The following is a 21509-nucleotide window of genomic DNA, read 5'->3' on the forward strand; positions in this document are numbered from 1 at the left end:
AGTTTATTGTTCGAAAGGCCTGGTACAGAGGAAAATAAAGCAGGGATATACATTTTGCGGAGGTGAGTACCCGAAGCCAAATACTGACCCTTCGGTGCGCTGTGCCCTGGGGAGGTGTGGCTCCGTTTCTGCCCGCCCCCCTGCAAAGTGATTGGTTGCGGGAGGGACTACAAGCCGATGCATCATGGGATTGGCCCAGGCTGGGCGCGGAGCACTATGGGGGAATTTGCGGGTCCTGCGCTTGCAGCACGGGTAGCGCGCTGAACTACAACGCAGTGCATCTCGGGAGGCCAGCTGGAAGCTTTGTGGGAAGCAACTGGACTCGGTGAGAGGAGGGCGGTTGCCAACGGGTGGCTGGGACGTTAATACCCCGCCCCGTCTTCTCCGAACCTCAGTAGGTCTTGGCGTGCCCCCTCTTCCCGCAGAATGGGGCGAGGGGCCGCTGCTGTCCTCGGGATGCTGAGCATCCATCCTCTCCCCCCAGACCACCATGCCCGGCTGCGACCTGCCGCTGGGCACATGCCCGGATATGTGCCCGGCCGCCGAGCGCGCCCAACGCGAAAAGGAGGGCCGCTTGCATCGCTTCGAGGTGGTGCCGGGGTGCTGCGGAAAACGGCCCCGCGCTGACCCGCAGCGCGCTGTGAAGGAGTACAGCCGGCCCGCCGCCGGCAAGGCGAAGCCCCAGCCGAGCCAGCTCCGTCCGCCGGCCGTGCTGCTGGCCACCGTGCGCTATTTGGCCAGTGAGGTGGCGGAGCGCACGGACGCACCCCGCGCGGAGGTGGCCAGCTTTGTGGTGGACCGGTTGCGTGCTGTGCGATTGGACTTGGCCCTGCAGAGCGCGGGTGACGCAGAGTCCGCTGTGGTGCTGGAGGCGGCGCTGGCTGTGCTGCTGGCCGTGGTGGCACAGCTCTGGCCCAGTGCAGCCGACGGGCCAGTGGACCCGGTGCTGCTGCAGGCCCAGGTGCAGGAGGGCTTCGGTTCGCTGCGGCGCTGCTACTCGCAGGGCGCCAGGCCGCACCCCCGCCAGGCCGCCTTCCAGGGCCTCTTTTTGCTCTATAACCTGGGTGAGTCGGGGTCCCAGCGGCAGGACAGAAAGTGGGGGCGGGGGACCCTGCATGTGAACAGTGGATGCCGGGAAGGAAAGAGAAGCTTTAAAATCTCACCCTTAGCCTTCTCCCCATCCCTGCCTCTTAAATGTGTGTCAAGTCAAAGCACAAGATCCACCAACCCCCGCCATAGGCCTTCAGTCTCAGTTTTCTCTAATTAAAAGTGGAGATGGGATTGGAACAGGAAAGTTGGCCTACAGAGTGATTTTCAAACTTTTAAAATCTCCAGTCAGTGTTGTAAAGCATCCAAGAACACATGCCTACAAATATATCTGACATAGTTTCAATACCTGGGATCCTTTTTGTGGATGGTGCATTCTAATAAGTTCTCTTTAAATGTAGTAAAATGCTGTTGACTTCACAACCTACTAATGGGTCAGAATCCTCAGTTTACAAAAATGGTCAAAGATTCCAGTGTCCGTGATTCTTTTGGAAGGGAAACAGGGACAGTATCTCCTCGAAGAAAAAGCCTTACCAGAGGGATGGGAGATGGTGTGTGGCCAGTGCCCTGATCTGTGGGGCAGGTAGGGCAGTGGAGAAAGGGCTGGGTTTCAAGTCAGAAAACTTGGATATGATTGGATTGGGTTCTACTACATGTGAACTATAGGACAGTCTCAGGCAAGTAGTAAAATTATCTGGGCCTTTTACCCTCGTCCATAAACACTTCCTCACTTTAATATGAGGATCCGGACAGTGGGAAGGGGCAACCTCTGGCAACTCATTCAGATATGACTCAGGAAGGGCTGATGGGAAAAGGTGGAGTGAAGGTGGGCTTGACCTAGGAGAGGAGCGTGGCCAGAGCTGGTTGGTAGGCTGAACCAAGGTGGGGCGATGGGCTTGGTAGAGGGGGGCATAAGTGATGGCACAGAAGGTGGGCCTGATCCTGGAAGGACTCATCCTGTTCTCATCCTGACTTCCCGCCCTCACAGGCTCGGTGGAGGCCCTTCATGAGGTTCTGCAGCTGCCAGCTGCCTTGCGTTCCTGCCCAGCCCTACGCACAGCCCTGGCTGTGGACGCGGCCTTCCGAGAAGGCAATGCCGCCCGCCTCTTCCGCCTGCTCCGGGCCCTGCCATACCTGCAGAGCTGCGCAGTGCAATGCCACGTGGGCCATGCCCGCCGCAGAGCCCTAGCCCGCCTGGCTCATGCCCTGAGCACCCCCAAGGGACAGTCCTTACCCCTGGGATTCATGGTCCACCTGTTGGCCCTGGATGGGCCTGAGGAGGCACGGGACCTATGCCAGGCCCATGGACTGCCCTTGGATGGGCAGGAGAGAGTTGTGTTCCTGAGGGGTCGCTACACTGAGGAAGGGCTGCCACCTGCTGGGACCTGCAAATTGTTGGTGGGGAGCAAACTTGGAGGACGAACCCTGGAGGAAGTAGTCATGGCAGAGGAGGAAGATGAGGGTGGGGACAGATCCAAGTCCCGGGCATGAGGAGGGGTTGTGCAGTCTCCCAGAGCCCAGGACTGAGTCTGAGCACTAAGGTTTCTTTTTCACGATTCCCACACAATAAAAGGAACTTGATTTATAGGGACAATAGCAGGCTTGATTTATTTGGGGAAGGGCAGGGAGGAGTTGAGAAAAGCTAGGGGTATGAGGGTAGAGGAACCCAGAGTGGGCAAGGCTCTATTTACCCTAGGCCTCAGTCGCCCTGCTGATCCCTGAGGGGTGGCCCTGGTGGACTCTGAGGTTGGCAATATGTATCCTTTCCTCACCCACCACCAAGGGCAATTGAAGGTTTTGGTATTCCCACCATCCCCACCTCCTGTTCTCAACCCTCTGCCAACCAAGAGCCAGGATGAGGGAGACTTTCATCCAGGGCTTGTCACTCCCCTCGGGTGACCACAACTGGCAGGATCCTTAACTATTGCCCAGAAGCTTGAGAGGATCCCATGGTCATGACTTTTCTTGCCATCAGAGAAGACTGGGATACCCAAAGAAAATGAGAGGGAGAGGGTTAGAATAAAGGGTGGTAGTGGGGAGCTGAGGAAGGAGGGCTGGGGTCTCAGAGGTCAGCCACAGGCCTCAGGGTGGCTGCTGCACCCTCCAAGGCCACCACCACAATGCTAAGCTGCCTCTGCACTTCAGCCCAGGCCGCAGATCCTGGGTCTGTGTTCATGGCCCTGGAACAGGCATTGGCCAGGCCTGGGAATGTGGCTACAGAGCCAGTACGGGGTGCCCAGAGCACATGGCTAACAGGAGAAATAGGAGAGGATCAGGGTCATTCAAGGGCCAGAAATGGGGGGAGCCTCCGCCTGAAACAGGCTAAGCTCATACATAGCTAGGCACTAAAGCACCTCCCACTGCCTCTAAAAGCTGGGCCACCGACAGCAGTGGTGGTAGCAGATGTAGGTGCTAGTCCCAGGGTGACCTTGACTGATTTGCATCCCCTTCTTTGAGCCTGATTCTTCTAAAGGTCAGTGAAATGCTGACAGTCTCCTCCCTTGGTGCCTATTACCCAGCCTCACCCCACCACACCTCCCAAGAGCTTTGGGACAGGCTCACCTATAGTAGCGTTCCTCTGGGAAGGCTTTCGGGTTCAGGAAGGCCCGTTCCAAGAGCATCAGCTGGTCATTGAGCATCCGTACCTGCAGGGGGCTGGAGGTGGCAAGACCTGCTAGTCACTCTGGAGACAGCAGTTGAGCTGCCAGCCTGAATGCCACCTTCCCAGACACCTGCATGCTGCCCTTGCTCACTCGAAGGTGCCCTTCTGCAGTGCCGATATGTGTTGGCCCAAGGCTACAGCTGCCCCCTCGAACTTCTCCACTGCAGTCACCAGGGGCCCTGTGGGATACAGCCAGCATCTTAGCCCCGGGAATGCAGGTTCCCCTGGGCCTCAATGTCAGCGGGCCTTCGTACCCAGGCTGATGCTGTGCTGCTCCAGCAGGGCCCCGAGGTCCTGCTGGGCAGCCTGCAGAAACTTTCGGAGGGTCTCACTGTAGTCACTGACGTTGAGAGGTAGGAAAAGGCTGTCACTAAGCCGAAGAAGCACGTTCCCTGCTGTCCGGGCCACGGCCTGGTGGCTGCTGAAACCTGCAGGGAGGGCGACAAGGTCAGGGCTCAGTCTTCAGTCCATCCTCCTCCAGCCTCAGGATAGCCTTGCCCCTCTCCTCACCAGGGTCCACAAACTTGTCCACATAACCAAACGTGTCAAAAGCTGTATGGTAGGTGGGGTAGATCCGGGCAGAGGTCTTGCTCTGGGGGAACAAAGTCCAGAGGTGACAGGCTTGAGATGGGAAGTGGGAGGAGGTGTACCTAGAGTGAGCTACAAGCAGGGACATTATTTCAAGTTATTGCCCCATCCATGAGGTAGGGTCTAGAATTTTACAGAGGAAGAAACTGACGCTCAGGTCAAGTAACCTGCCTGACAGCATACAGCTAATAAGTGGCAGAGCTGGGTCAGGTGCCAGTTTCCTGTTTCACGTGAAGAAATGCCTGGAGCTTTGGAGTCAGACAGGATTTAAATCCAGCTTTACTACCCAGAAGCAGTGTGGCCATGAAGGGGAGAAACTGCTTTTGGAGACACAGGCTGGGCCTCTGCATCCCTCTCCCCTTTCACTCTCACACCAATGCTATGGGTCAGCCCTATTTAATACCATTTTAAGACCCTTGGAATCGGGATGCTTACAGTTAATGGTACCCTACACCTAACTGGTAGTGGGTTTTTCCCTCCTGAATAGTGCATATCATAATAGTGCATCTTATAATCAATATTATCTCTAGTTTGATTAATTAGATTAGCATAAGCAGATTCTCAGAGAAGTTAAGAAACTTGGCCAAGGTAACACAGCTATGAGTGATGGAACTGGATTCAGACTGCAGTTGAGAAGCCTAAAGGACAGGAGGGGGCTGGCTGGTGGAGCAAAGTATGGAGCTGAGAGAGGCTCACCCGGTCATAGGTGTAGGCGATATCCATGGAGGAGATGCCCAGGAAGTGAATAAAGGGTGCATAGTCACTGCCAGCACCCAGAGAGCCCAAGCTGTGGGAAGGAAGATGGGCTAGAAGCTGCTGGGCTAGTCCACCCACCCAGGACCCTGGTCCCGGCTCCCTGCTCACCTGGGGACCAGGCCATACACTGGGCTGCTACGGTTGAAATACTGGATCCAGTTGTCATAGATGCTGAGGCTACCAGGGCCTGGTGCGGGGATCTGACCCGAGGTGAATCTAGTTCAGGGGCTGGCCCCTCCCCAGACCCAACAGTTAACAGGTCCTCTGCACTGCCCACCCTACTCTCCAGTCAACGCAGTCCTGCGGGTCCTACAAGGCCCAGCCCCAGTCTCAGTCCCACCCCCAGCCCCTACAGTAAGTACCAGTTCCAGCCCCACCCACCCCTATAGCCCTGCCCAGACCGTCCTCCTCCCCGCCCCACTCCCTTCCACCTGTTTGGCTGCGGAGAAGATGACGCTTTGGACGGGGGGCGTCCCCTGCGCCCTCAGGGTGGCATTGGCTGTGGGAGGATCAGGGAAAAGCTCTATCCCGGCCCCAGCCCCTTTATTTCCCTCCTCCTCAGTCAGCCCAGGCGCCCCCATACCAAACACCGAGATGTCCACGTTGATGTAGGCCACCGTGCGCTCCTGCAGCTTGTTGAAGAACTCCTGCAGGTGAGAGGGGCGATGCCAGCCTGGCACTGCCCTGCCCCAGGGATCCCCTTGATCGCCTGCCCTGGAGGCTCACTCACCTCCGTGAATTCTGTGGAGCCAATGAGCCCAAACTCCTCTGCCCCCCAGCTCGCAAACATGATAGATCTGCGGGGGCGCCAGGTACCTGGGGATAGGGACAAAGGGCTGGAGGGCTGGAGAGCAGGGGCCAGATCTTGGGGAGACTTACAGAAAGGTTGAGGACGTGGAGAGGACAGAGGGCTAGAAGTGTGGTGTAGCCTGTGACAAGAGGTAGGTTCTGGCACCTCTCCAACCAAGCCTTCCCAGAGACTTTGTCCTCCTTTTCCAGCCTTCCTGCTCTACACCCTACCACCACCCCAACATTGCCCCCAGCACCAATCTCCCTCAGTCAGGTGGGCCCTTAGCCAGAATGCCCTGCCTCCCTCTTCTCTAGAGGTATGCTTTGAGAAGAAGGCCTCCTGACCTTCCACCTCCAACTCCCTTTGCCACGCGCCCTAGGAAAAGCTGGCCCATAACCTCTTCACCTGGTGACAGTATATTAACGTTTTCCTAGGGCTTTGTCCGCATTGAGCTAACTAACCCTTGCAACAATGCCTTGAGGAAGAGACTCCTACTGTCCCCATGTCACAGTTGAGAAAACTGAGTCACAGACAAGTTAAACTACTTGCCCAAGATGACATCGCTGGTAGGCAGCAGAACCAGTGTTCAAATCCAGGGTCTGGCTGCAAAGTCCAGGGGCTTAACCAGTGCCCCACACTGCCTCTCATAGCCTCCTGCTTTCATCTCAAGCCTCCATGCCCACCTTCCAGAAGCCCTGGTGGTCCTTGCTTGCCCCTGACCTCCTCCAGACTCCCCATCACCTTCCATCACGACACATGCTCCTGGCTGTGCTCCCATCTCTGACTGCAACTCAGTCCCCTTTGATCATTCCTCATCTTTTTCTGACATAAATTTAAATTTTTAAGTATAAAATTATTACATGCTTGTAATTACAAATTTCTATATTTTTTCCAGCCAAAAATGAATAACCTGAATCTAATCAGACAAACCCAAATTGAGGGATGTTCAACAGGATAATATCAGAATCAAGAAAGACAAAGAATGGCTAATGAGCTATTACATAGTACACATGCAATGTTTGATCCTGGATTGGCTCTTGAACCAGAAAATTCTTTTACTCTAAAGGTCATTATAGGAACAATGGCAAAATTGTTAATTTCCTGGTTCTGATATGGTCCTGAGGTTATGAAAGAAAATGTCCTTATATTTAGGAGATATATGGTGATGTGTTTATGGGTAAAGGTGCAGGATTTCTGCAACTTTCAAACGCTTCAGAAAAATATATAAATAGAGCAAATAAGGTGATGTATTGATATTAGGAGTATCTCTATCAAGGGTATATAAGGTTTTGCACTATTTTTTGAAACTTTTTTTCTTCTTTTTTTTAAATCCTCACCTGAGGATACTTTTTTCCATTTTTTGTTTTTAATCCTCATCCGAGGTTTTGTGTTGTTTTTGTTTTGTTTTGTTTTGTTTCATTTATTGGTAGAGTGGGAGAGAGAGGGAGAAAGAAAAACATCTATGTGAGAGAGACACATTGACTGGTTGCTTCCCGCACGACCGCAACCAGGGCCAGGAACCGAACCACAACTGAAGTATGTGCCCTTGGCCAGAATCAAACCCACAACTCTTTGGTCTGCGGACCAATGCTCTAACCGCTCAGCCAAAACGCGCAGGGCCTTTTTTTCATTTTTATCTTCAGGTAGAATGGGGAAGAGAGAGAGAGAGGGAGAGAGAAACATCGATGTGAGAGAGACACATCAATTGGTTGCTTTCTACATGGTGGGACAAACCAAAACCAAGGTACATGCCCTTGACCGGAATCGAACCCGCAACTCTTTGGTCCTCAGGCCTATGCTCTATGGCTGAGCCAAACCGGCCAGGGCTTTTTGCAACTCTTTTGTAAGTCTGAAATTGTTTCAAAATAAAATACTTAACAACAATAACTGACATTCCTGTACTACCAAAAGGGGTCAGGTCAGAAGCCCAGCCTCTCACCACAGGATTCTTCACTTCACTCCCCCAGGGCCATCGCTTAAACACAACCGCATCTGTGGCTTCACACACCATTTACGCCACCAACTCTCCAGTTTCTCTCTTTTTGACCTGGAGATCAGCACCTTCAACTGCCTGCTTGCCCAAAATGCCTCCTGGGCACCTCAAAATCAATACATGAAAAAGCACACAATCTATAAAGATGTAATTTGTGACATGGATGACATAAGGGGGAAGGACAGAGTTTTATAGGTGTAGAGCTTTTGTATGTGATTGAAGTTGTTGCTACCAATTTCAAATTAGACTGTTGTAACATTAGGATGTTATATGTAATGGAAGATGAAAATGTTGTAGAGATGGATGGTGGTGATGGTTGCACAACAGTGTGAAGGCACTTAATGCCACTGTACTGTACACTTAAAAACGACTAGAAGGTAACTAATAAATGAAATAAAACAAAACAACTCACAGATACAGAGAGCAGATCGGTTACCAGAGGGAAAGGGGGGTGGAATAGGCAAACGGGGTGTAGGGGGCCAATTATATGGTGATGGGTAGTAACTAGACTTTTGGGGGTGATCAATTTACAATGTATACAAGATGTCAAGTTATAATATATATATTCATATTCCTTCCAACATGAAGAACAAGGGTCTCTCAGCCTACCTGTGCTTGGGAAGTAGTTACATCAAAGTATGGTCATAAGTGCTGACATTTAAAAAGTAAAGTAAGCCCTGGCCGGTTTGGCTCAGCGGTTAGAGTGTCAGCCTGTGGTCCTGAGAGACCTGGGTTCGGTTCCCGCTAAGGGCGCGTACCTCGGTTGCAGTTTGTCCCCGGCCCTGGTCGGTTGTGCGGATGGCAGCCGCTCGATGTGTTCCTTTCATGTCGATGTTTCTCTCTCTCTCTCTGTTCCTCTCTCTCCCTCCCACTCTACCTGAACAAAAAATGGAAAAATGTCCTCGGGTGAGGATTAAAAAAAATCATAATAAAAAATAAAAATAAAAAGTAAAGTAAAATATTGGGGGATGGAATGGTAAGTTTGTAAAATGTTAAAAATGTTAAGATGGTAAATTTTATGGTATGTATATTTTACCACAATAAAAACAAAACAAAACAAAAAATCATTATGGCCCTGGCAGGGTTTCTCAGTGGTTAGAGCGTCGGCCCACATACCGATGACTTGTCCCGGTCAAGGGCGTGTACCTCGGTTGCAGTTCCTCCCCAGCCCTGGTCGGGGTCTTGCAGGAGGCAACCAATCAATGTGTCCCTCTCACATTGACGGTTCTCTTTCTCTTCCTTTCGCCTACTCTCCCACTCTATCTGAAGATAAATAGAAAAATATCCTCGGGTGAGGATTTTTTAAAAAATCATTATGCGAGGAACCAAACTCCATTCTTCCCCCCAGATTGGTGATCAGCCCTCTGCTCCTGTTTTGCTTTTCATAAATGGCACCTCCATACACACTGAGCTGCTCAGACAGAAATCCAAGAGCCCCCACTCATCTTCTTCCTCACCTCTGTCACAGACAGACCCCAGGTCTTCAGACTGTCTCCTTCCCACTGCCCCTACCTGGTCCATGCCCCTATCTCCCCTGGCTCTGAGGATGACAAGGCCTCTAGTCCGTCCCTCCACTCAGGGCCTTCCTCTATACCCTTCCTCACTGTAGCAAAGGAAGCCATTTAAAATTTGGCCCTGGCTGATTTTGCTCAGTGGTTAGAGCGTCGGTCCTCAAGACCAAATGGTCTCTGGTTTGATTCCTGGTCAAGGACTTGTACCTGGGTTGCAGGTTTGATCCCTGGCCCTGGTCAGAGTCATGTGGGAGGCTGCCAATCAGTGTGTCTCTCTCAAGTCAAAGTTTCTCTCTCTCTCTCTCTCTTTGCCTCCCTCCCTTCCACTCTAAGAATTAATGGAAAAATATCCTCTGGTGAGGATTAACCAAAGAAACTAATCAAAATAAAATAAAATAATAAAATAAAATATAAAAAAATAAAATAGATAAATAAAATAAATAAATAAAATATAAAATAAGTTAAATAAAATAATAAAATAAAATAAAATTTGGGCTCCATCATGTCACTCTCTTGATTGAAATCCCTCACCAGCTTCCTGCTGCCCTTGGATGGAACTTCAAACTAGTCCTGCCAGCTCTGCCACCTGCTTCAGCCCTCCTTGTGCCACGCTGTGCCCTCCACCTGGATCCACCCTACCCCCTTTCCCTGAGCTGCCCTCTGTCTTGCACCCGGAGGGCCCTTCAGATGTTTCTTTATAGCACCTGTCACAATTGCCATTACATGCAGGAACTCCAGGGTACACACTGTGGGATCTCTGCTTAGAACTGGCCTGACGTGTAGTAGGCACATATTTGTTGAGTTGGTGACTGTCATCCCTGCCTCAGCTGGTCTGACGCTCCCAGAGGGCAGAGCCTGGATGCTGCCTTGCTCACAGTGGCATCTGGACCTGGTTCCACTGAGGGGCACAGCAGCCCTCAGAAACCATGGTACAAATTAATCAACGGTCTCTTCCCTGCACCACACTGGGCTACTTCAAGCCAGGGCTAGTGTCCATGCGTGTCTGCCCCAGGGCCTTCAGGCTTGTCACAAGTGGGCACTGGAGAATGAGAGGGAGGAGGTGGGACAGGATGTCCAGAGCTAGGAAGGAGTGGATTAGAGGTGACTTCCCAGGAGGAGAGTCCTGGACCAGGGGAGGGAGCGGCCTCACCCTTCTTCAGCAGGGTCCCCAGGACGCGGGAGAGCTCCAGGAGGACAGCAGTGCCACTGCTGGGGTCCACGGCCCCGTGCACCCAGCTGTCCCGGTGGTTTCCATACAGCACATAGCGGTCTGGCGGAAGGAGTAGAGTCAGGAACCAGAGAAGACAGCAGGAAGTCCAGGCGGGTGGAGGGGGCGTGGTCAGGAGCGCTCAGAGCAGGGCGGGTCCTGGGGGCGCAGGGAGTCCAGAGGGGACGCTCGCTCACCAGGCTCCACAGCCCCGCGGATGATCCCCAGGACGTTGGAGGAGTTCCGCAGCTCCAGGCGGTTGTGAACACTCATGTTCACCTGGCTAAGGGAATGAAGGAGGCGCAGCTCACTCCCTGCCACCCCTATGCCCACTCCCTGCCCCACTGCAGGACAAACTGAGGCCCAGAGCCGAATGGGACAGGGCAAAAATCACATGCCCAGAAGCACCAGGAGAGGCAGCAAGGCTAGAGCCCAGCTCCTCTGACTCCTGTTCTGCTCTCCATTGATTCAGTGGCTCACTCAATCAGTCAGTACTTATAAGATATTTGATATATGCCGGCACCGCACTAGGCTCTGGCCAATGACAGACATGGACCCAACCTTCTGGGGCCTCCCTGTCCTGAGCCGAAGACCACGAGGACATGAACAACTGCAGCTGACCTGGAGGCAGCTATGGAGGTTACTGCGGGCCAGGAAAGGCAGGGGCATCGGGAAGGGTGTTTTTGGCAGAGGGAACAGCAAGTGCGGAAACCCTGACTTGGGAATGAGCTCGGTGTGTTCAAGAGAGGGGGCAGCTGCAGAGTGGAGGTCTGAGATAAAGTGGGGGGACCCCACAGGAACTTGTGGGCCATGCAGCTATTTCACTGTTTCCCCCAAAGACAAGACATATTTTGGACCAGGGGAGGGTTTGAGCAAGAGAAGAAAGGGAAGGACCAGGCCTTGGAGTGAGCAGAGTGGAAACTCAGGGTCAGGGAAACATAACAAGGAAACAGGAGAAGAGAGTTGAGGGGAGAGGGCGCCCCATCTCACCTGCCTGCAAAGGGACCATCAGGCTTGAAGCCGGGCCCCAACTTGTAGTCACAGCCTAGTGCTCCCTGCCAGGCAGCCAGGGCCGAGGTTCCTTGGAGGTTACTGGGGAGGAGGGGGAGAGCCTTTAGAGCAAATATGGGTGTGGGGGGTTGGAGTTTGGAGGCCACTGGAGATGGGCAGGAGACCCCAGGGCACAAGCTCACCAGAGAAGGACTTTGGCATCTTCAAAGCCAATGGGCTGGATGGGAATTGGGGGAAATCCGGAGACAGTGGCAGGGTCCAGGCGAAAGGAGGAGGGGTTGGCTGGAAGGTAGGGAGTCAAGGGATCCCCAAAATACTCATAGTAGGAGCCTCGTTCCACCCCAGAGGGAGGCAGGTGCCAGGAGTGTGGGAAGGTCTCGTTGGGCAAGCTCTGCCCGTCATTGATGTCTGCCGGGTCTGTGTACACCAGCACCCCAGCCACCTGGTGCTTGGCAGCATTCACAGCCTGCAGGAGGAAGAGGAGGAGGCTATGTTTAGGAGAGGGTGAGGATGCTTGCGGTATTTTGCTCACTGTGGAAGCCAGGACAGACCTATCTTCCCACTGGCAGGATGATGGTTGCCCAAATTATTCATTGTGATGCTGCTTGAGATAGCAAATACTGTTGGCCATAGACAAGCCAGCGCTTATGGGGGGTCTGGGTTGAATAAATTGACACACCCTACAAGGAAATACTATGCAAATCTATAAAAGAACAAGGATGTGCTGGTCCACCCATGTTCATAGTAGCACTGTTCACAATAGCCAAAAGGTAGACACAACCCAAGTGTCCATTGACGAACTGCTGGATAAGCAAAATGTGGTATATAAAATGCACGGGACTATTATTCAGCCTCCAAAAGGGTGGAAATTCGGATACAACATTGGTGAACCTTGAAAACCTTATGCTAAGGAAAATAAGGCATATGTCTATAAAAGGACAAATATTGTATGATTTCTCTTATATGAGATACCAAGAACAGGCAAATTCACAAAGACAGAAAGTTGAATAAAGGTCACCTGGGGCTAAAAGGGAGAAAGAAGATTAGTGTTTAATGGGGACAGAGTCATATGGAATGGTGCAAGAGTCCTGGAAATGGCTGGTGGTGATCACTGCCCAATTTTGCAAATGTTCTTAATGCCACTGCATTGTATGCTTAGAGATGGTTAAAATAGCAAATTTTGTTACATATGTTTTGTCACAATAAAAACAAACAAGGATCTTTTTAAAAAGGCGGAACAAGCCCTGGCCAGTTTGGCTCAGCAGTTAGAGCGTCGGCCACTCGATGTGTCCCTTTCACATCAATGATTTTCTCTCTCTCTCTCTACCTCCCACTCTATCTGAACAAAATATGAAAAAATGTCCTCAGGTGAGGATAAAAAAAAAAAAAAGGCGGAACAAAGACAGAGTTTATTTACCAACTGAGCACAACTTCCAGGGTGTATTGAGGTGAAGAAAGCACTTCTCAGAGCAGTGGGAGCTGCTATTTCCACGTGAAAGGAGGGGACTAGGAATATATATTCATATGTGCTTCTTCCTAAAGAAACTCAGGATAGATATCCCAGAAACTAAACAAGAGTGGTGACCTCTTTGGAGGATGGCATTACAGGAGAACTTTTTCACTTTATACAGCTGTGTTTGTTTGTTTTTTAACTGAAAATTCCATCATGCCTGCCCCCATCCCTTTTATTCTTTTTTTCAGCTCTTATCATGGGCACTTCTTTTAAAACTGTGGTCAACGGCCTGGCCAGTTTGGCTCAGCGATTAAAGCACTAGCTCTTGGACTGAAGGTTCATCGCTTTCTCAGTCAAGGGCACCTGCCATGCGGGGTGTGCCTCTCTCACATGGATGTTTCTCTCTCTCTCTTTCTCGCCCTCCCTGCCTTCTACTCTATCTAAAAATTAATGAGGAAATACCCTTGGGTGAGGATTAGCAACAAAAACAAAAATAATAATAAAAAAACTGATCAAGTACACATAACATAAAATTTTCTATCTTAACCTTTTTTTTAATCCTCATCCAAGCATATTTTTCCATTAATTTTTTTTTAGATAGAGTGGGAGGGAGGGAAGGAGAGAGAGAAACAGAGAGAGAAAGAAAGAGAGAAACATTGATGTAAGAGAAACACATCGACCATTTTAAAGTGTACAGTTCAATGGTATTAAATACATTCATGTTATTGTGCAACCATCACCACCGTCCATCTCAGAACTCTTTACATCTTGTAAATCTGAAATTTTGTATCCACTAAACACTAACTCTTTCTCACTCTATATCTGTTTGTATTTTTTAAATTTTTTGTTTTGTATGTCTGGCCAGTGTGGCTCAGTGGTTGAGCGTCGACCCATACACCAAGAGGTCACCGGTTCAATTCGCGGTCACGGCACATGCCCAGGTTGTGGGCCCGATCCCCAGTCGGGGGCATGCAGGAGGTGGCCAGTCTATGTTCTCTCCCATCGATGTTTCTCTCTCTCTCTCTCTCCCTCTCTCTCTGAAATCAATAAAGGAAAATAAATAAATAAAATTTTATATATTTTTAAATATGTTTTTATTGATTTTTTAGAGAGAGATAGAAACATCAATGTGAGAAACACCGATCAGCTGCCTCCTGCACGCCCCCTACTGGGGGGATTGACCCTGCAACCCAGGCATGTGCCCTGACTAAGAATCGAACCGGGACCTCTCAGTCCATGGGACACTGCTCAATCCAGTGAGCCCCACCTGCTGGGCTTTAGTCAAAATTTTTAATTGAAAAGAAGCAGGTTGCGGGAGGGCAACTGGAGGTATTTAAGTTGAATATTCAGAACTACTTCACAGGAAGACTTAGACTCCCAAATAATCGAAGCTGAAAATTTAGCCTAATTCCTTTATCTCCTGAGGCTCAGAGAGGTTAGTGGAGGCATTCGAGGTCACACAGCACATCAGTGGTATAACACAAATACAGCTTGGCCCACCACTTAACACTGCTCCTTCCCCTTCCCCTCAGTTTCTCCTGTCCACTGCTGGGCCCCTCTCCCCACCCAGCGCCCTGCATCGAAGGCTGCTGCTCACCTTGGCTCCGCGTCCTACACCCCCGTAGCGGGTCAGGGCGATGGTGCCATTGAGTTGGATGCCCCGAGCTTGTAGCTCCTGGAAGTCTTCTTCGGAGCCCCGGTTGGCGTAGACAAGGAGGCCCTAGTCCCAAGAGGAGGTCATCCGTAGAGCCAAGCCCAGGAAAGACGGAGTGGGAAAGGAGAGGAAAAGCTGGGCAGCAGGATAAAGGGTGTAAATTCTGTTCCCCACCTCCCCGAGAGCTCGCAAAGCTGCCAAGGTGTCCTCTGAGTCCAGGTACCTGTATCTGGCCTGGCCTAGAGCAGGGACCCTTAGTGTTTGTTGAGTGACTGAGCGATAAGAGAAAGAAGTAGCAATGGACTGTGGAGGTGAGTTCGTTCTGGGGGTGGGGGAGCTAAGCCTCAGTTGAGGCCCATTTCCTCAGCTGCCCCTGGGTCAGGGTGGGAGAAGCTGGAGTGGGAGCCAGGGTGAGCCGGGCCACGGCAGTGGGGAGGGCGTGTTCTAGGCCCACCTGTGGGGTTCCAGAGGGAGCATAGGCAGCATAGGGTGGCACCACATCGGGCCCCCCCTGCTCCCCAGTCAGGTTCTCTTCGCTCTGGCGACAGGAGTAGACGATGTCCCCAGTGGGACCCACTGTGGAAGGGGAGCAGTGTCAGGACTGGGCCCCACAGCTCCCCACCCCACAGGCATCCCTAGCCCAAAGTAGGCAGGACCTCACCAACTGCCACGCGGTTAGGCTGCTCCCGACTGGGGAAGGACAGCAGCACCTCATATGCGGAGGCCCCCGCAGAGTCCAGGCCTGACTCTGGGTCCTGCCAGCGCCGCAGCAGCAGCTGCACCAGCGCCTCGTCCTGGGGACTGGAGGCCAGGTGCGGCTCCCTGGACAGCTCTCTGCTGGGTGGGCAGAGGGGGCGGCAGGCCCAGGGTCAGGGAGGGGCCTCTGGCAAACAGAAAGAGCAGGCAGATAGGCTTCTCACCTAAGATTCTCCCGGATCCTGCTGGCATCCAGCTGTTTCATAATGGTCTCAAGGATCTCTGGGTCCAGGTCCTGGGAGACTGAGGCACTGGAGGCTGGTGGGTTGGCTCCTTTGGGGATGGCAAAGTGGCCCAGGATGATCCCCAGCCCCAAGAGGGCAGCGGCCCCCACCACCCCTCCAAGCACCTTCACCCACTGCATCCTGTGGAGTCTTGGCCAGACAAGGTGGCTTTTTAGAGATAGGGTGTCAGGTTGAGTTAACCATTACCCCTGGGGTGGCCCTGCCCTTTGCCTCCTCGCTGTCAGGGAAAGTGAGGGAGCATCCCACAGGGAGGGCCAGGAACTGTTCACATCACCTCAGTGTCTGTGTCATTCACCTGGAAAAGACCTTCAGGGCCCTCGAGTCCACACAGGGACACTGAGGCCCAGAGAGGGACCAAGGTGTCTCAGTATAACAGAAGCCAGGCCCGGTCAGAACCCCTGTGTTCAGAGCAGGGTTGTGCTTATTGGCCATCATCCCTCCCTCTGTCTCCTCAGTGTCATTTGAGCTCCAGCACATCCAGCACTGGCTGCTGAGTAGGTTTGAGTTCAAATCCCATCCTTCCTAGACATAGGCTGTGTGACCTTGGGCAATTCACTTAGGTTCTCTGAGCCTGGTTTCTTAGCTGTAAAATGGGGGTGATAGAACCTATTTCAAAAAACTGTGTCCTGTTATCATTCAACAAGACATGTCTGTAGAAATATCTAGCCCATTGTCTGGCACGTAGTGGAAGCTCAGTACATTTTAGCCACTCCTGCTTCACTTGACCCCTTAAATGCAAAGTCTGGAGCTAAAGGAAGAAGGGGGACCTAGAAGAATTCTCTGTATCTAGCCTGCAGGGGTCCCAGCTTATGGGAGGCTGTTCGAGAGGATGGAAGGGAAGCCCACACTACCTTGGCAATGTGACTTCTTCTTCCATCCCCTGACTCCATCTGGAACCCAGTCATCTGTTCATCCATCCATCCGCCTATTTATTCACTACCCACCCTCATATCTACCCATCTATCCATCTACCCACCTACCCACCCACTTATCCACCCACTTTCCTATCCATCCATCCATCCATCCATCCATCCATCCACCCACCCACCCATCCTTCATTTATTCACTCCATCACTTAAATCAGCAAGAATCATTGATTCATTCAGCTCTATGCCAGATCCGTGCCAGGCCCTAAGGAAGCAAAGATGGCCAGGAACTCAAGTCCAGCAGGGGATACAGACAGGCTTTGGACTCAACCATGTGGTAAGTGCCCCTACAGGAGGACCAAGCCCTGGCCAGTTTGGCTCAGCGGTTAGAGCATTGGCCTGTGGTCCGGAGAGACCCGGGTTCGGTTCCCGTTAAGGACCCATACCTCGGTTGCAGTTTATCCCCAGACCTGGTTGGGTCGTGTGGGTGGCAACCACTCGATGTGTCCCTTTCACGTCAATGTTTCTCTCTCTCTCTCTCTCTCTCTCTCTCTCTCTCTCTCTCTCTCTCCCTCCCTCCCTCCCTCACACTCTATCTGAACAAAATATCGAAAAATGTCCTCGGGTGAGGATAAAAAAAAGGACCAATGTGTTTCCAGTGAGGAGAAAAGATTTCTGTTTAGGAGGGACCATTAGAGGATATCTTCCAAGGATGAGAAGGAATTCAGCATGCAGAGAAGAAAAGGGACTGGCCATCTGTACAGATGGCCTAGCATGTGTAAAGGCTGGGGGAGAAAGGACACTAAGTACTCAGCACAAATACTGAGTCTCTTCCAGACCTCAGAGAGCCAGGCAAAGCTGGGAAGGTCCCTGGGGCTCAAACTATGACTCCTCCCATGTGTATCCTGCCTTGGTATCCAGCCAGGCTGCAGCCCATTGATAGGCCCAAAGATGCCTGAAGAGCTGGGGGAGTTGGGCCATGGTTGACTTACTGTGTGTGTGCATGCATGCGTGTGTGTGTGTGTGTGTGTGTGTGTGATTTCACAACCCTCTGTAGGAGCAGCCCCCTTCCTGCTCACAGCCCCACCTGCCTCGTGCCCCACCCTGTCCATCTTCCCTGTGCTGCTAGTCAGGAGGATTTGCATGTTAGCACGGGAGGACTGGAGGTGGGGTGGGGGATGTGATCAGTGACTTCAAGGACGTGCACCAGGAAGCCACCTTCTTGGCGAGATGATTATCAGCATTCAGGATATTGACCTTGGATCTTATCAGAAGCCTGTAAGTGTAGAGAGCACACACATTCCTTATGAGGACACAGGAGGCAGTCACCACCAGGAAGGCAGTGGGACACCAAGGTCAGCTGATAAGTTGAAGAAGAGACACGGTGATAACACGATGAGGCAGCAGCTTTATGGTCCTGCCCCACCCTCTCCTGGAAGGATTTAGTCCCTTGAACATGTGAAGTCACAAACATGACATCTGGACAAGAGTATGTGACATCTCAGTGGGCAACTCTCTGAGTGTAGTGTGTGTGTGTGTGTGTGTGTGAGAGAGAGAGAGAGACACCCAAGAACTTTGGCTCAGGCTGTGGGAGTCAGCTAGTGTCTACACTGCTGTAGGCACCAGACATTAATTTGATCCATTTTCCTTCCCCATCTTAGCTTGGTGGGCTGTGTGGCCCCACCCACATTATGGGAGGCAGGGGAACTCTTAGAATGGGAGGCTGTTCAAGAGTACGGAAGGGAAGCCCACACTTCCTTGGCAATGTGATTTTTTTATTTTGAACTGTGGGTGTCTAAAGTAGTTAATAAATTTGACTTCCATCTCACTCCCAGGATCGCACTGACTCTGAGTTCTTTAATCTCTTCAGGACCACCAATCCATCTGTGCCAGCTCCTTGCCAGTCTCCCTTACCTCCCAGGTGGACTCACCTCCCTCCTTGCCCAGACTCAGTCCCTTGCAAACTTTCTCACCCCTCCAGATCCTCTCTGCTTTGGTCACATTCACTGGGTAAAATGCGGACCAGGTAACATCCAACCTACCATCTACTCTGCTGCACCTGCACCTTGACCCTTACTGTGCCTGCAGTCACATGATCTTGCTGATCTTGCTTTAAATTTATGATCCCAAACCTCAAATGGGACCTCAGTACTGCCCGGCAATCCTGCCGTCTTTCCCTGGTCCACTCACTCTCCATGCTCCTAGATGGTGCTCACACCCTCTCTTCTCTTCTCTAGCCTCCAACGTGGTCTCCTCCACCCTCACTTGCAGCCAGTGACTGTGCTTCCCTATTTCACTGAGAAAACCAGAGGGAACTTCACCATTTGAGCTACTCACCCTCAGCCCATCGCCTTGGCCCTCTCCTGTTGCCGTGGATGAATGGTTTGTGCCTGTTTAGGGCCAGCTTCCTCATGCCCCAGAGCCCACGCCCCTCACTATTCGACGATATGGCCCCAGCGAATCTCCCTGCTCCATTTTTTCTTCAGTGGATCATTTCATCCACCTAAAGCACGCATTTATGGTGCAAATTCTCTCAATTCCACTTGTTCCTCCAGTGACTGGTCCAGTGTCCTGTCCCCTTTTATGATAATAGTCTTGAAGAGTCATCCATGTTTGTCCCCGATTTCTCTCCATTCTCTCTTAGGGGCTGCTCAAGTTGGGGCTTTACCCACCACTCTACTAAAACTGCTCTTGAAGAGGTCGACTTCGCTCCATGTTGTCAAATCCAGTTCTGTCCCCTCTTCTCATTTGACCTGGCAGTAGCCTTGGTCACAGCTGATCACCCATCCTCCTTAAACACTTTGGTCCCTTGGCCTCCAGGTCCTCACACTCACCCAGTTTCCTTCCGACCTTTGTGCCTACTCCTTTGCAGTCTCCTTTAATGAGTCCTCTCCATCCCTGACCTCTTAGTGTCAGAGTGGCCTAGGGCTCAGGCCCTGGATTGCTTCTCTATCTACATTCATTTTCTAGGTGATCTCATCCAGGCTCATGGCTTTAAATTCTGTGGTGGCCCACCTCCAAGATGGCCCCAAAGGTTACTGCAGAAATTACAGAGTGTGGCTTCCAAGGTTAGGTCCTAAAAGACATCATGGCTTCTGCCTGGCTCTCCCCTGAATCACTGCCAGATGCCATGGTGTGAGGCTACTCAAGCAACTCTGTGGACAGGCCACAGGTGAGAAACTAAGGTCTCCTGCCAGCCATGTGAGCGGGCCACCTTGGAAGTGGGTCCTTCAGCCCCAGTCAAGCCTTCTGGAGAGTACAGCCCCAGCTGACATCTTGACTGCAATCTCATGAGAGACCCTGAGTCAGACTACCCAACCAAACCATTTCAAATTCATAAAGTCTCAGAAACTTTGTGAGATAATAAATGTCCTTGGTTTTAAGATGCTAACATTTAGAGTTGTCTGTTAAACAGCAATAGAAAACCAATACAGCCCTGGCCGGTTTTGCTCAGTGGTTAGAGCATTGGCCTGTGGTCCACAGAGACCCGGGTTCGGTTCCCACTAAGGGCATGTACCTTGGCTGCAGTTTGTCCCTGGCCCTGGTTGGGTTGTGTGGATGGCAGCCACTCTCAGTGTGTTTCTTTCACGTCAATGTTTCTCTCTTTCTCTTCCTCTCTCTCCCTCCTGCTCTATCTGAATAAAAAAATGGAAAAATGTCCTCAGGTGAGGATAAAAAAAAAAAAAAAAAAAAGAAAACCAATACAAATGATCAAATGCAGACTGAAAACCTGCAAACTTATGCCTCCAATCTGAACCTATCCCCTGAATTCTAGTCCTGAATTTCCAGCTGCTGACTTCATAGCCATACTTAGTGATCCAGAGTCAGCTCACACTGAACACGCCCAAAGTTTAGCTCCTGATCTTCCTCCTCAGAAATCCTCCTCCCACAGGCTCCACTTTAGTTAATGGTAGCCCCATCCATCTAGCCACTGAGGCCAAAAATCTTGGAGTTACATATTACTCCTCTTTCTCTCATACTCTACCTCGAGCCTGTCGGTAAGGTAAATCCTTTTCGGTGAGCCTTCAAAAGAAATCTGAAATCCATCCTGCCCCCAAACTCCCTCATCTCTCCTTTGGAGGAGAGCACCTAGGAGGCACTCACCAAATCTTTGTAGATGGATGAAAAGTCGACCGGAAGCAGCACAGCTCCTCAACGCTGGGCTCCAGCTGTCTGGGATTTAAGGAATGTCCAGGCAACCACAAGGATACAAAGGAACCCCTGGGAAACAGACCCTGTCTCAATAAGCTGCAACAAGATTGCTGAGCCAGCTATGGGTGGGGGCCTGCATTACACAGGTGCCCTCATGAGATGGGGATGTGGGATCTCACAGGCCTCCAGAGCAGGATGTTTCTGAAGGATGATGCCCAGGATGGAGGGCGATGCTGCCAGGTTGCAGGATTGGGCCATCCACAGGCAAGAAGAGCAGGACCTTTAGGCTGCTATTCTAAATGGGGAGCCTCTGGGAGCCCAGGTACCCCCCCTTCCACTGTGCCTCTTAGAGGTGTGGGTATATCCACTGGAGGTCAGCTAATAATCGCCAACTTTCACAGAAAGCTAACAATTTGCCCAGCTGGCACTAAATCACCAGTCCTCCCAAAAGCCTGAGGTAGGCACTGTGATTAACCCCATTTTACAGATGAAGAAGTGTGTCTGGTTACTCGGTCAAAGTCACACAAACTGGCACGTGGTGGAGCTGAGATTAGAATGCAGGGAGCAGTCGCATCCCCTGCAGTCTTACCCAGGAGCTATACCACCCCTCAGTCACTAGGCATGAGAAGCCATTCCATTTCACACCCCACAAGAGAGATGGGACCATGGGGACACAGCAGGGGTTTCCCCAATCCAGCCCCAGTGTACTGATAACAGACCTGGGCCAAGCTTGTGACTGACACAGTAGCCTGCTTTGACTAGCTCTTCTGGTGGGGAGTGTAAAAGACTGGTACCGTCTGGCCGCAGTGGCTCAGTGG

The 21509-nt window shown here is 51.6% G+C and overlaps 2 protein-coding genes across 2 annotated transcripts; one reads left to right on the forward strand and one right to left on the reverse strand.

Moving 5' to 3' along the window:
- The first annotated feature begins 236 nt into the window (after nt 1-236).
- SAC3D1 (SAC3 domain containing 1) lies at nt 237-2973 on the forward strand. The gene is made up of 3 exons (XM_036259934.1): nt 237-325; nt 485-1064; nt 2036-2973. The coding sequence occupies exons 2-3, from the start codon at nt 491-493 to the stop codon at nt 2536-2538; spliced, it is 1077 nt and encodes a 358-aa protein (XP_036115827.1). The 5' UTR covers nt 237-325; nt 485-490; the 3' UTR covers nt 2539-2973.
- A 113-nt stretch (nt 2974-3086) lies between these two features.
- Nucleotides 3087-15805, reverse strand: NAALADL1 (N-acetylated alpha-linked acidic dipeptidase like 1). The gene is made up of 18 exons (XM_036258964.1): nt 15593-15805; nt 15334-15506; nt 15127-15248; nt 14616-14738; nt 11748-12031; nt 11545-11646; nt 10752-10837; nt 10498-10617; nt 5784-5869; nt 5637-5700; nt 5485-5552; nt 5162-5253; nt 4994-5084; nt 4220-4301; nt 3964-4137; nt 3801-3888; nt 3610-3702; nt 3087-3296 (listed from the first exon to the last, which is right to left on the reverse strand). The coding sequence occupies exons 1-18, from the start codon at nt 15790-15792 to the stop codon at nt 3110-3112; spliced, it is 2235 nt and encodes a 744-aa protein (XP_036114857.1). The 5' UTR covers nt 15793-15805; the 3' UTR covers nt 3087-3109.
- Between the last annotated feature and the right edge of the window lie 5704 nt (nt 15806-21509).

Source organism: Molossus molossus, unplaced genomic scaffold, assembly GCF_014108415.1.
Source record: "Molossus molossus isolate mMolMol1 unplaced genomic scaffold, mMolMol1.p scaffold_m16_p_13, whole genome shotgun sequence".
Classification (NCBI taxonomy): domain Eukaryota; kingdom Metazoa; phylum Chordata; class Mammalia; order Chiroptera; family Molossidae; genus Molossus; species Molossus molossus.